The sequence below is a fragment of the Sphaerodactylus townsendi genome, linkage group LG02, assembly GCF_021028975.2.
Source record: "Sphaerodactylus townsendi isolate TG3544 linkage group LG02, MPM_Stown_v2.3, whole genome shotgun sequence".
Taxonomy (NCBI): Eukaryota; Metazoa; Chordata; class Lepidosauria; order Squamata; family Sphaerodactylidae; genus Sphaerodactylus; species Sphaerodactylus townsendi.
The window spans coordinates 1,304,378-1,317,500 of NC_059426.1; the positions used below are offsets into that span (position 1 = coordinate 1,304,378).

Sequence of the window (13,123 nt, forward strand, 5' to 3'; positions counted from 1 at the left end):
ATATTCACTCCTGCCCCAATGTCCAGTAGTAACGCTGTTATAACGCTGTTTTAACACTGTTTTAACGCCGCTATAACGCCGCTATAACGTTGTTATAACGCCGTTATAACACTATGATGTTTTAACATCAGGTCATGATGTTTGAGGAACTAAAGCAGCTACTCCTATTTCATAAAGTGCCTGCTTCAGAGAGAAGGAGGAACCCAGGCGGTTATTTCATAATAGTGAGCAAGAATTTGGCCACTATGTCCAGTAGTAACGCCGTTATCACATAACTTGTGCTTTGGATTTTGTTTTGGTCAAGAGCCATAGAGTTGTATGCTGGAATCACATCGGCAGAGACATCATGTTCTGGTTGAAGAAACATGGTGCCAATTCGGAAGACACAAAAGTGTACCTCGCCGACTTTTTTCAACTTCTCAGGTCAAATTCTGAGCAAGAATACACATTCAAATTACAAAAACTCTGTAGAAGGTGGAGTGAAAAGCGTTCCTGGACTACTTTGTGAAGTGCAAGCAGTCAGAACTCATGCGATTGCCTGGATTCTGAAGAAACTTAACATATATAATGAAAGAAGTGGAATCACCACAAATGTCTCTGGTGCTTCCTGCGCAAAATAATGCATTTTCAAACCACTTTCACAACTGTTTGCAAGTGGATTTTGCCATTCATACAACTTCAAAGAGCACTGAAAGCAGTTTGAAAGTGCATTATTCTGCATGTGCGGAATGAGCCTGAGAGTTTTCATGCAGCTTTGAAAAGACTTTCACAATGGAAAGAAATGACAATGGAAGCAATGGTGTTATTGCTATCTCGCAGTGCAAAGTACTGGAGGCGTGGATTACATGCTGCACTGGAAACTTTCATTTGCGACTGAGTTTATCAGGCATTCAGAATCGCCAAAACATACATTATTTCCTCCTTATTGCCGATCCATCACAAATAATGAATCTTGTAATTTCCAAAGCCTAAGAAAGATGACAGCTATGAGAAGGCACCATCATTATAATATCAAGTGGCACTGGCGAATGTTACATTACATTTAACAGCTCTTTGTCCACAACTTGGTATTGTTTGTGTTGAGTAGTAAAGAACAGAATTATGTTATCTTTCCCCAAAGAAATTTATCGCGCCTATCGGACATGTTACCATGTCATTGCTGTCAAATCCATTGGCATACCAATAGCGGGGAAACCTCACGAGATTGCAGCTCACACAGCTGAGGCGAAATAAAAGGTAAGAGACTAGATTAGCGGGAAGAAAGTTCCTACGAGTAAAGGAAAACACAGTTGTAGCTCCAGCATCTGACTTGGTGCACCTTGCTGAGATTCCTTAAAAGCAGATAATCTACTGACCACGGCAAAACTGGAAGGCACTCAACCCCAGATGACCTCCACTCCAAAAGATGGGAAAGAGGATTCGAGACAGACTGGCATTTGGGTGCTGTGTGGTTTCCGGGCTGTATGGCCGGAATGACTGTATGACTGGCATTGATTCTCCCCACAGCAGCTCCATATTTCCATCAAAGAGTGAGAATTGCTTAGACAAGTCACTGACCTGCACATCTGTCCCTCCATGGCTCAACTGTACCTTCACGACACTCGGTCAACAGACCACTGGACTTAATGAGGTCAGTTACTTAGCATTAATAATGTACCGATATGATATGAACACACTGAGAGATTCATGTAGGATTGTTGACCGTGTTGTAGATGCTCTTGCCTCCAGGAGGCGATCTTGGCCAAAGAACTTCAGATCATGACGGAACAATCTTCCTTGGTTGCTGCCACTTCGTTCGAACGATGTGTCCAAAGATTGTCGATCAAATCTTTGAGCTATTTGAAATATGGCAAGGTACTAAATTTTGATCATTCCAGTAAATGATAGGGAAGTTCACTGGATACTGATAGTTATCATGTTGAAAAGGAAGATCCTGCTCTACCCACAGATTCTCAACGCGGATTGAATCATTCCGTGATTGATGTCATAACATCTTTTCTAGCACGCCTGCATGAGATGGATTCAAAATGCCCTACAGTTTTGATGACTGTATTTTGCACCAACTGATATACTCAGGCAAAGTAATTCCAGTGACTGTGGTCCTTTCACATGTACCACTGCACATCTGATTGCTTCAGCAGCCTGATTACAATTTACACAAAAGGATATGGCTGATGTTCGACCCTGGATCGCAAAAGAAATGATCCTCCAGCATGGTACAACCTATCTTGAAGAGAAAAGAAAAATATATCCCATTGGAAATTGCTGGTGCTCCACCCAGGAGAAGACATATTTTGAAAGAGTGTTCTAGATTATGCCCACAGGGATACAAGGACTCCTTGAATATCCCTGTTTTTCAAACAGGGTTTTGCGCCTCTGGTGCGCAGGGGAGCATGAGCTGCGTGATTTCTGTGGTCAGAGCTGTGGCTGAGGGCTTGAGGTGTGATGTGATGGTGGTTTGGGGGTGACTTGGTGCAGAAATCATGGGCATCCTCGAGGGTCCCTGTTTTTCAAACATGTTTTTGCGCCACTGGTGCTCCATGAACGTAATGCGGCGTAATTGCTGTCAGTCGAACATGTAGTGAGTGCTTGAGGTGTGATGTGATGGTGGTTTGGGGGTGACTTGGTGCAGAAATCATGAGGGTCATCCTAGAAAGTCCCATTTTTCAAACATGTTTTAATGCGCCACTAATTTATCCATGGAGCATGTGCCGCGTGATTGCTGTGGTCAGACATGTGTGTGAGTGCTTGAGGTGTGATGTGATGGTGGTTTGGGGGTGACTTGGTGCAGAAATCATGGGCATCCTCGAGGGTCCCTGTTTTTCAAACATGTTTTTGCGCCACTGGTGCTCCATGGAGCATGTGCCGCGTGATTGCTGTGGTCAGACATGTGTGTGAGTGCTTGAGGTGTGATGTGATGGTGGTTTGGGGGTGACTTGGTGCAGAAATCATGGGCATCCTCGAGGGTCCCTGTGGATCCTCATTGTACCTTTTCCCGGCATTCACTCTGCAAAGCGAGCCTTGGTTCAGAGAGCACGTGGCCCAGAGCTGCATTGGGCGCCCCAGGGAAACGGCCTCCTCCGTCGGAGAAAGGCTGCCAAGTTGCGCTCACACACGAGGGCACCGCCAACCAACGGGGTCCCTCTTGAAGCAAGGCCAGCCGGGTCTCCCTAATCACGGCGGTGCAGCGCAGCAGCCCCCGAAGCCTCAGAGGGGCCCGAAGTTCTCGAGAGCTCCGGGAAAGGCGGGCGGCGGCGGCGGCGGCGGCTTTTGCACCAGCCCCTCCGGTCTTCGCGTGATAGGGCGCGGGGGGGGGGGGGCTGTCCCAGGAGGAGTCTGGTGGTGTCGAAGCGGAGCGATGGAGGAGGAGGAGGAGGAGGAGGAGGAGGAGGCCTGTTTCTGATCCTAGGAGGGCATCCCTCTTTTAACCCCCCCCCCCCGCCGCCCATTCTCCGGAAGCGGAGGGAAGGAGGCGCCGCGGGGCAGCGGGGGCGCTCCCGCCAGTGCCAGGCCCGGCCCCGCCTTTCCCTCCCTCCCTCCCTCCCGGGCGGCGAGCGGGGCTCCTCCTCCTCCTCCTCCTCCTGCTGCTGCTGCTGCACCTGCCGGGCGCCCCGACCCCCCTTCCTCCTGCTGCTGCTGCTGCTGCTGGGCGCTGCCTGCCCGGGTCGGGGCTGCGGGGGGCCCTCCATGGCCGGGCTGAGGCTGCGGCTGGCCTGCTGCTGGCTGCTCGTCGTGGGTAAGCAGCAGCGCCGCCGGGGGACGGGGGGGAGGGGTCCTCGTGGGCTGCCCCCCCCCCGCACAGGGGCCTTCCGCGTCCGCGGGGCTTTAGGGCTGCGGGGGGGGGGGCGGCGGGTCAAGCCTCTGGGACCAGCGCGCCCCCTCCCCCCGCTCCTCTCGCGCCCGGACCTTCGGGAGGCGGGGGGGGGGCGTCTTCTGGCGGGTGAATCCCCCCGCCGCCCCTGCAGTGCAGGACAGTTTCCACGCTCCCCGCCAGGCCAAGGACGGTCCTGCCGGGGCACGCGGGGGCGGCCGCGAGATGACCTCGAGGAGACCGCGGACTTGGGTGCTGCCTGCGTCACGTCCGCGCCCACTCGGCAGCAGGGGCGGCGAGCTGCTCAGGCTGGGGCTCGTTTGCGGAGGCGCTTCGTTGCCCCCCTGCCAGCCGCCCTGGGGAGGAGGGGCGGGGGATTCGCGCTCCCCTCAGGCTGGGCGCCCACCTGCGCAGGTGAAACGCTCTACCTGCTGCCACGCGCAGTGCGCGGAAAGTCACGTCACAAACAGGGCTGAGTTGCTCACGCCACAGCTACGCTGTTGTGCCAAGAAATCACACCCACCCCGACCGAGAGGGGGCGGGGGCGGGGGGGGGCGGGGGCGGGGCAAACGGGCAGCTGCCCTCCAGGAGCCACCTGAAGCAAAGTGGCACTTCGATGAAATACAGTCCAGTTGGCCACGGGAGGGGCAGGTGCGCCCACTCCCACCCCAGGCAGGCGGCGCCGAGGGAGGACTTTGGGCGCACCAGCCCGGGCAGGAGGGGGCCAAGCAGGAGAGGCGCTGGGGGTGCCAGAGGGGGGGGAGGCAGGTGCTTCTGGGCTGGCTGCCGCCGCCGCCGCCGTGGCCGGGAGGAGGGGTTGTGGAAGTGGGGCAGGCTCAGGCAAGGGGCCGCTTGATGGTGGTGTGGACGGAGGGAGGTCAGAAGAGTTTGCCAGGAGGAATCAGGAAGCCAGGACGGCCTTTTTTTCGTGAATAGACAGAGGCTTCTGGCCTGAATGCCGGAGAGTTTCTACCAATTCATTTTTTTAAAAAAAAAATTATTTCCTATCGCTTCAACCATAGATTGGTGGGACTTGGAACAAAGAAAAACAGCTACATGAATCATTGAAAATTATAAATTCTAAAAACGTGTGCAAGAAATTTGGCAGCCGCTTCCAACTAGTCCATATCATTAGAAAACAACAATTTCAAAGTAATGTAATTACTAGAACACCGAATGTCAGAATTAATAAGGACGCTTCGCATATCACAGAGGAGGAACAGCATAACAGCACATGAGACAGTTTCTATTGTTTCAGAAGCACAAGAACAGTTTTTATCCAGGGAATGGCTTGGAGTCATTCAATATACTCATCCGTTGGAAGCGAACTGCACCTTGCTAATAAAATTACATGACTATATTTAGACTTTTGCAGGCGCAGAGTCATTCAAAAAAAGATTAAAAAGTACAGGGGCCAAAACACATCCCTGCTTCACTTCATGACAGGATTTCCGGCATTCCCCGGCACACCGGCGGAACAACCCTGTAGAGTGACTTATTTAGGGCTAAGAGTCTACTATCAATGCCCAGTCTGACAATCTTTCTCAACAAGACCCTAGAGATAGAATCAAACCCCCCTCCCTTAAGATCAAGAAAGGCTGTGTACAATTTTGTCTTTGCTTTTCTACTGTATTTGCAGATTCGTTGGTTAAGGACCGTGCAGTGGTCCAGGGTGGATTTGCCCTTTCTAAAGCTTACTTGTTTCGGCCCTAAGATCTTATTCTGAGTAATCCATGCATTGAGTTTAACATGCAAGTGCTTGGTATATAGTTTTTCTATAACTGAAAGGAGACCTATAATTGGATGGTATCAGGTGATCGCCCTTTTTGTGAATGGGTACAACTACTGCACAAGTCCAGGCTGGAGATACTGACTCAGCTAGGTTGTGAATAGAGCTTCTAGAAGAGGCGCCCACCACTCCACACGCGCTTTCAGTAGTTCCGGGGGTCGGGCATCAGGGACAGGTGATTTGGATGGTTTTAGTTAGTCAATTAGTAGTTTAATTGCTGCTGCTGCTGTAACAGGGGGTCGTTCTGGTGCGTTCTCCAGAGGGACCTGTACCTGCTCAGCTGGTTCCACATTTCAGAGGTATATAAGTTCAAAAAATATTGATACCAAGTGTGGACCAGGATACAGGACACTGAATAGTACCATTAGATCCAGAGACTATTGGCCAGAAGTGTTTAGCATCGTTTTATATTGTTGCCTGGATCAGCTTGGCCCACTGCAGGTTGTTGTCATTGAGCCTCTTTTCATTTATGAGTGTAAGGAACCTCGAAGGACCAGAAATCAAGTAACTTTGAAGAGTTCTTTATTTCTTAAACTTCATGACACACAGTACACGGAATGCAGATTCTGACTTTCCCCAAAACAGGTCGCCTCTTTTACGGGCAAAACGGCTCCTCCCCGAACTCCCAACTACATTTTCCACGATAGAAAAGGCAAGCTTCAAACATATATGATAAGCCCAGATGGTGGGCGTAAGAATGAAGCAGCTATCCGGGAGGTGTTAGGTCAGATCGTGGAAGGTTCCTGGTGCTTAGTTGAAGGAACAGAAATACACATCAAACCAAGAACCTTAAGCCGGAGAAGGAAAGCGGCGTATTAAGAGTAGAGTCTTTAGGAAGGTACGGTAAGTTATCTAGATTCCCTAAATCCAAGGCACAGTCCCTGGGTTTGACCCTTTAAGTGTCTATACTCCTGATCGAAGCCATCATCAGGATATCTTTTGGCCCTTTTTTCAAGGACGCCAGAAGGACTGCAAAAAAAATCCTCAAAGTGGTTCAGCGATTCGTATTAACTTGGGTTATTGCAGATCTAATTTTAATTAAGGCTTGGGAATGTAATACACACCTTTTAATTAGAGTTGTGCCACTGTCAGTCCAAGCTACCTTTAGTGAGCATCATAGGCACATCAGTAAGAGCTCTGGTGGTCATCTTGTTTCCAAGATTGAGATTAATAATTAAACACAAAGGCCAGTGATCACTTGCAGGGCGGTGTCCTATTTGAAAATTTCCTACGCTGGTCTAGTCCAGCACGCTACAGCCCCTGCTTGAAATAAATGTGAACTTGTCCAAATGGCTAAATGCTTTTAAACCATTGAGAGAAACCATGTTGAACCTAGTACAAAATTTAACAAGGGCAACACCTGCATTATTAACCAGTTTGTCTTTTGAGTCTCTTGATAAGGAAGAGTGCAACGGTAAAGATTCAACACCAATTCCTACAGCTTCTAACAGTTTTAGCCCATCATTACTAACTGTGGCATTAAAGTTTCCCACTAGTACTATGTCAGTGTTTGGGAAATCTCTCTCGATCTCCTCAAAATAAATAGTTAATTGCGACCAGTACCAACTCTGTGCAGCTTGATCTGATCTGGGTGGGAGGTAAACATTTACTATTATTAAACTAATGATCCCATTGTAATAACAGTGCTTGGGCAAGATGGTTACAGTTGGATAAAACCATTATTTTGGTCTCGAGGCAGGATTCTATCAGGAAGGCTAACCTGGCTTGACAGCGTCCCCTTGGGTTACATTTGTGAACTGGTAAACAGTACGAGGTGCAACCTTCTAGTCGAATCTGAGTGGGAGACCAGGTTTCCTGAAGAAAAATGATGTTAAAAATCTTAAGGCCTTGTTTCTCCATCCCGCTGTGTTCCAGGAATAATTTTGATGGGATGGGAGGTGGCTGGTCGTAGGTCCTGGCGTCAGTCTGTCTCAGTCAGTTTGTCCAGTGAGTTATTGACATCATGATGCACACCTCCATTCCCAGCTTCTGCTACTCCTACAACATTCTTCCAGGTCCCCATTGCCTCAGCCTCATCAGCAAGTAGCATCATATGCATGTCCTTCAGAGGGTCTATTAAGATGCATTCATTCCTTCAGTTAGGGGGTTAAAAGATTGTGGTTCGATTCTGCCAATTCTTGGGCCCACGATTTTCCTTCATCCATGACGTCCCAGGTCTTATTTAGAACCCTACTAGAGCGCATGTCCAGGTCTGTACTTGGTTCAAAAGGTTAGGAGACTATTTTGTGCCATTGGGCTCACTTAGGTTTGCCAGTGTGGATTTGCTATCTATAGATGGCCCAGATGGTACTCTGGGGCCTTGATGTTGCTCTAGCAAGACTGGTGCAAGTTGGGTGTCAGAATCTCCCAAAACTGAAACAAACTCATGTATAAGAACATAAGAACTAGCGTGCTGGATCAGACCAGAATCCATCTAGTCCAGCACTCTGCTTCTCGCAGTGGCCCACCAGGTGCCTTTGGGAGCTCACATGCAGGATGTGAAAGCAGTGGCCTTCTGCTGCTGCTGCAGCTCCTGAGCACCTGGTCTGCTAAGGCATTTGCAATCTGAGATCAAGGAGGATCTGAGATCAAGGAGGATACATCAACTTCTCCTCCATAAATCTGTCCAAGCCCTTTTTAAAGCTATCCAGGTTAGTGGCCATCACCACCTCCTGTGGCAGCATATTCCAAACACCAATCACACGTTGCGTGAAGAAGTGTTTCTTAGCCCACTCACCTAATTTATCAATGTCCGCTTGGAGCTCTTTGCAATCCTTTGTGGTTCTCACCACCCTACATAATTTGGTATCATCTGCAAACAAATGGCTACCACGCTTACTCTGCAGTACCCTCCTACCTTCCAGGGTCATTTATGAATAGGTTAAAGAGCACTGGTCCCAAAACGGATCCTTGGGGGACACCACTCCCTACATCTCTCCACTGTGAGAACTTCCCATTTATACCCACCTTTTGTTTCCTGTTCCTCACCAGTTGCTTTAATCCATAGGAGGACTTCTCCCTCTTATTCCTTCATTGCTTTGAGTTTTCTCAACAGTCTCTGGTGAGGAGAACTTTTGTCAAAAAAGCCTTTTGGAAATCCAAGCAGACAATGTCCACTGGTTCCCCTCACTTTATCCACATGCTGTTCTGTTTATCTCACCCTGCAAAGAACTCTGTAGTAAGTTTGTAAGACAGGACTTGCAGCCCTGCATGGGTAAAAGCCATGCTTGACTCTTCCTCAACAGGTCTTGCTTTTCTATATGTTTAATAATTTTATCTTTAATGATAGATTCTACTAATTCTACTAGGAACAGATGTCAAACTGACTGGCCTTGTAATTTCCTGGGTCCCCCCCTAGACCCCTTTCTTAAAGATTTCCGGTGTGTGACATTGGCCCATCTTCCAGTCTTCAGGGATGGAGTAAGCAGATTTCAGTGGGGATCAGTTGCATATTAAAAGTGAAAGAACATCAGCAATTTCTTTGCTTGAGCTCTTCAAGAGACTCTTGGGATGAAATGCAATCTGGGCCAGGGATTTGGTAGCATTTTAGCTTTATCAACGGCTGCCAGAACTTCTTCCCCTTGTCTACCACTATCTTCGCTAGTTCCCTCGGATTCACCTCCTAAGAAGCTTGGTTCAGGTGCAGCAGGAATTTTCCTCACCTCCTCTTGGTGTGAAGACAGGATGCAAAGAATTCATTCAGCTTCTCTGGCATCTTTTTTAGCACACCTTTTGTTATTCCTTTGTCATCTAATAATGGGCCTACCGCTTCCCTGTAGCTTCCTTTCTGCTTTCTTTGATGTACTTGAAGAACTTTGTTTGTTTGAACTGTGGTAGTCTTGATGTTAGCTAGCCAAGTAGCTGTTCCTCATAATCCTTTTTTTTTGCCTCCCTTACAGCTAACTTGCTTCTCTTTTGCAGACATTGGTGCTCTCTCTGGAGTTCTTCATCAATTAAGTTGGACTTCTGCATTTTCTAAAAGACATCTTTTTTTTTTCCTAATAATTTCCTCAACCTCCCCTTTTGTTAACCACATGGTGGCTTTCTTTTTTTTGGACTGGAAACCGTTGCCTTTCCTAACTCTGCAAGTGAACACATTCCAGCTGAGCTTTTATAACTGTGTTTTTTTTAAATAACCTCCAAGCATCTTTGGACAGTTTTGACTCCTCTTGATTTTCCCTTTCAGCTTCCTTACAAGACTATCCCCTTCACCTTTGAGAAATTTCCTTTCTGAAGGCAAATGTAACTACATTAGTAGTTGTCACTTGTTCACATGCAGAGATACTGAATCTGACAGAATTGTGGGTCGCTGTTCCTCATACGGCAAATAACAACAACAACACTCACTTCCCGCACTCAGGTCCTGGGTCCCACATAGAATTAGGGGTTCCTAGGGATCACCTCTCCCCTGGTTGGTTCTGTACAACCATCTGCTCTGAATCCACAGTCATTTAGCATATCCAGGGAATGTTCCTCTCTCCCTTTACTATGTTACCTGAACATGGCAATTTTTTTCCAGTTTATATGGGGATAGTTAAAAATCACTACCATTATTACCACAACATTATTTTTTTGCTTTTGTTGGCCTCTCTAATTTCTTTTCCATCTCAGAATCCTCTTGTGTGCTTTCTATCATAGGGGGGCGATAATATATTCACTGTAATGCAGTTAGCAAACTACATGGGTCACCCCTTCTGGTATTGATATCCACAGTGCTTCCCTGTAGAAGGAATCAGCTCTCCCCTGCATTGTCTATTTTATGTGACATCTATGCTCTCTTTGATGTAGAGGAGCCACCCCACCCCCAATGCAGCACTCTGTCCTATCCTTCCTCTGTAGAGCCTGTAACCTGGGCATAACAGCATCCCACTGGTTCTCCTCCATTCCACTCCATGTCTCTGTGGATGCCCACTATATATCAATGTCCTCGACCTTCAAAACTCTGTACATCTCAGCTCCCCATTTTTAGGTCGAAGGCTTCTACTATTAGCATAGGAGACATCTTATTGTATACTCTGTCTCTCGTCCCTAATCTTTCGGGATTTTATGTGTTTTGCCACTTCTTCTAGCCTTTTGTAGACACTATCACTTATCACATTGCTATGCTTTTCCTTGCTTGTGTGTGGGTTGATTTAGAAAAACCTCCCTCTCTGTCTGCATCCCCATGGTCACTCGTGGTATTCCGAACCGAAGTCACCTCAGCTCCTGTCGGCTTTCCCCCAGGGCCTTCTCCGCTTTCTTAAAAGCTGTTCTGCCACGCTTTTTAATGTTGAGCGCCAGCAGCCTGGTTTCCTCTTTGTGGTTAAGATGAAGGCCTGCCTTGTCCCAAAAGGTTCCCCAGTGTTCCTGATTAAGTACATCCTGAAAACCCTCTGCCTTTACACCACCTTTCTCATCCACGATTGAGACCCTGTATCTCGGCATTGCCTAGCTCGGCCTCTGCTAAGATGGAACGAGTGGTAGCATTCACAAGAGAATGCCACCTTGGAGGGGTCCTGGACTTCCAACTCTGTTTCCTAGCAGCCTAAATTTAGCTTCCAGAACCTCCCGGCTGCTATTTCCCAATGTTGTTGGTGCCAATGTGGACCACAACTGCTGACTCCACCCCAGCACTGTCTAAAAGCCTATCTAGACGAGCGAAGTGACATCCATGGCAACCTTCTCGCGACCAGGCAGGCAGAGTCACCATCATGCGCAATCATCATGCCTTCCTCACACAACCCAACTAACTCCTATATTCCTAACAATGACCTAATCACCACCACTACAAAGGAGCTCCCCCACACTCTCCCGTAGGGTATCTCTCAGTGCTGCAAGGTGCGGATGTGTATAGAACAGTAGCTTATTCAGAAATGTGGATCTTCCCTGGACAAAGCCAGAACTGATTTGCCCACACAAAATTCAGTAATTAAAACAGCTTGCACCCCCCATCTTGGGAAAGTGCGCCTAAAATTAACTGCAAGAGAGATAACAGTGAAGATGCCCAGACACTAACCTTGGTCAGCACCTGGGATGTGAAATCACATACAAGAAACAGTTGAAAGGTAGACGGTAATGCATTAACCCATTCCATCACCACCCCTCATACAGAAATCAGCAAAAGCAAAACCCCAATTCTAACAGGCCTCCTGACATTGGTTCAGGTTTATGGGGCACTGGTTAGTTAGACTGCAGCGAGGCAGTTTTGGGCTGCAACTACTTTGCAGTTAGAACTGGCTTCAGGGGTTACGGATGGTGTCTTAGTTTGCTTTTTGCTCCCAAGGAGGCTGTTCTTCAAGAGATCTAGTCTCCCTGTGATTCTCATTTGCTTTTGCTTGGGGAGAGCCAGAAAGGAAATTGTCTTCTAGAATAGCACTGCCTAAGAACGGATCTGTGCAGGCACTGAAATTAAGTCCTTTCCATCTGGGTTGAGATGTGCTTGAGGCGGCATTCAGATAAGAACGGGATGGAAGGCATTGGGAGCAACGGAGTTAATCAACAGATTTTTAAATACATGCGTTGGAAAAATTCCTCTTGAAGCAAGGAACCCTTTACAACGGAACAGAATTGACGGAATGCATGCTGAATTTCAAGATAACACAAGTATTTCAAGATAAAATTGCCTTCTGGATCTGCTTAGTACTCTTCAAAGATTCCACCCACACCAGGTCTCTCTCTTTAACAGAGTTTTAAATGAATTTTGGCCAGCAGCCTGGAATTCCAGGCAGGCTGACATCTTCTGTTCTTACAAGTGGCCAACTTTATTTGGAGAGAGCACAAACTGACAAGGTCATTTAGTTTCTTGTTGTTTGTAGAGAGGTGCCTTAATTATGTCTGTCTCTGGGGTCTTTGGGCTAGCAGGGCATACAGCTAGGGTGCCATTTGCAGTTGGGCATTTGGTAGAAGAGGCACAGGTAGTTAACAGGCTCTGCTGTTTTTGTGTGTTTTTGAGCAACTGGTTAGTAATAAGGTCAATGTTAGGGTTGAGAGGTTTTAGTTCATTGCAAATATACTCCACAGTTACGGCTGTAAGCTGACATAAGTTGAATGTCTCAGTCTCCCTAAGCAGCCCTTCGCTAACACTCCTGTTTTCACTAGTGGGTGGAGCGGCAGTGCTGGCGTTGTTATTTTCGAATGTCTCTTTATCTGTTGTCTCCCCCACAACACTTTCTGAGCTGGCAGCCTCACCATAAACAAGGCAGAAGAGCAGTTTGATCACAGAGGCACTTTGTATGTGTAAAAGTCTCCTATTTGTAATTGTTTGGCAACCGGGTGGGTACATTCCTCAGAGTCTCTCAGGCGTTTGCAGACTCTGATGTTTTTAGGGTGTTATTTCACTGAGCCAAAGTATACAACTTGGTCAAGTTGGGTTGTTGAGGAATAGGGTACACACGATAAGAAGCCCTTGAAGTGTATATCATGGAGTATGTATCAGTCACCCAAGTGGAGTTCTTGCTCACAACTGTTGAGTCAGCGCCATCTTCAGTTCTTAGGCTCAGCTCATAAAATAACTGAGATAAAACCCACTTCGTAAAACAGTTAAA

General features: G+C 47.6%; 1 protein-coding gene across 1 annotated transcript in view; it reads left to right on the top strand.

Annotated features, from left to right (window-relative positions):
* Window positions 1–3,390: 3,390 nt before the first annotated feature.
* Window positions 3,391–13,123, top strand: part of RAMP1 (receptor activity modifying protein 1) — a 20,570-nt gene continuing 10,837 nt past the window's right edge. Inside the window, exon 1 of the mRNA XM_048486579.1 lies at window positions 3,391–3,736. Coding sequence (XP_048342536.1) covers window positions 3,688–3,736 — 49 coding nt within the window. The 5' untranslated portion in view covers window positions 3,391–3,687. The remainder of the gene's footprint in view (window positions 3,737–13,123) is intronic.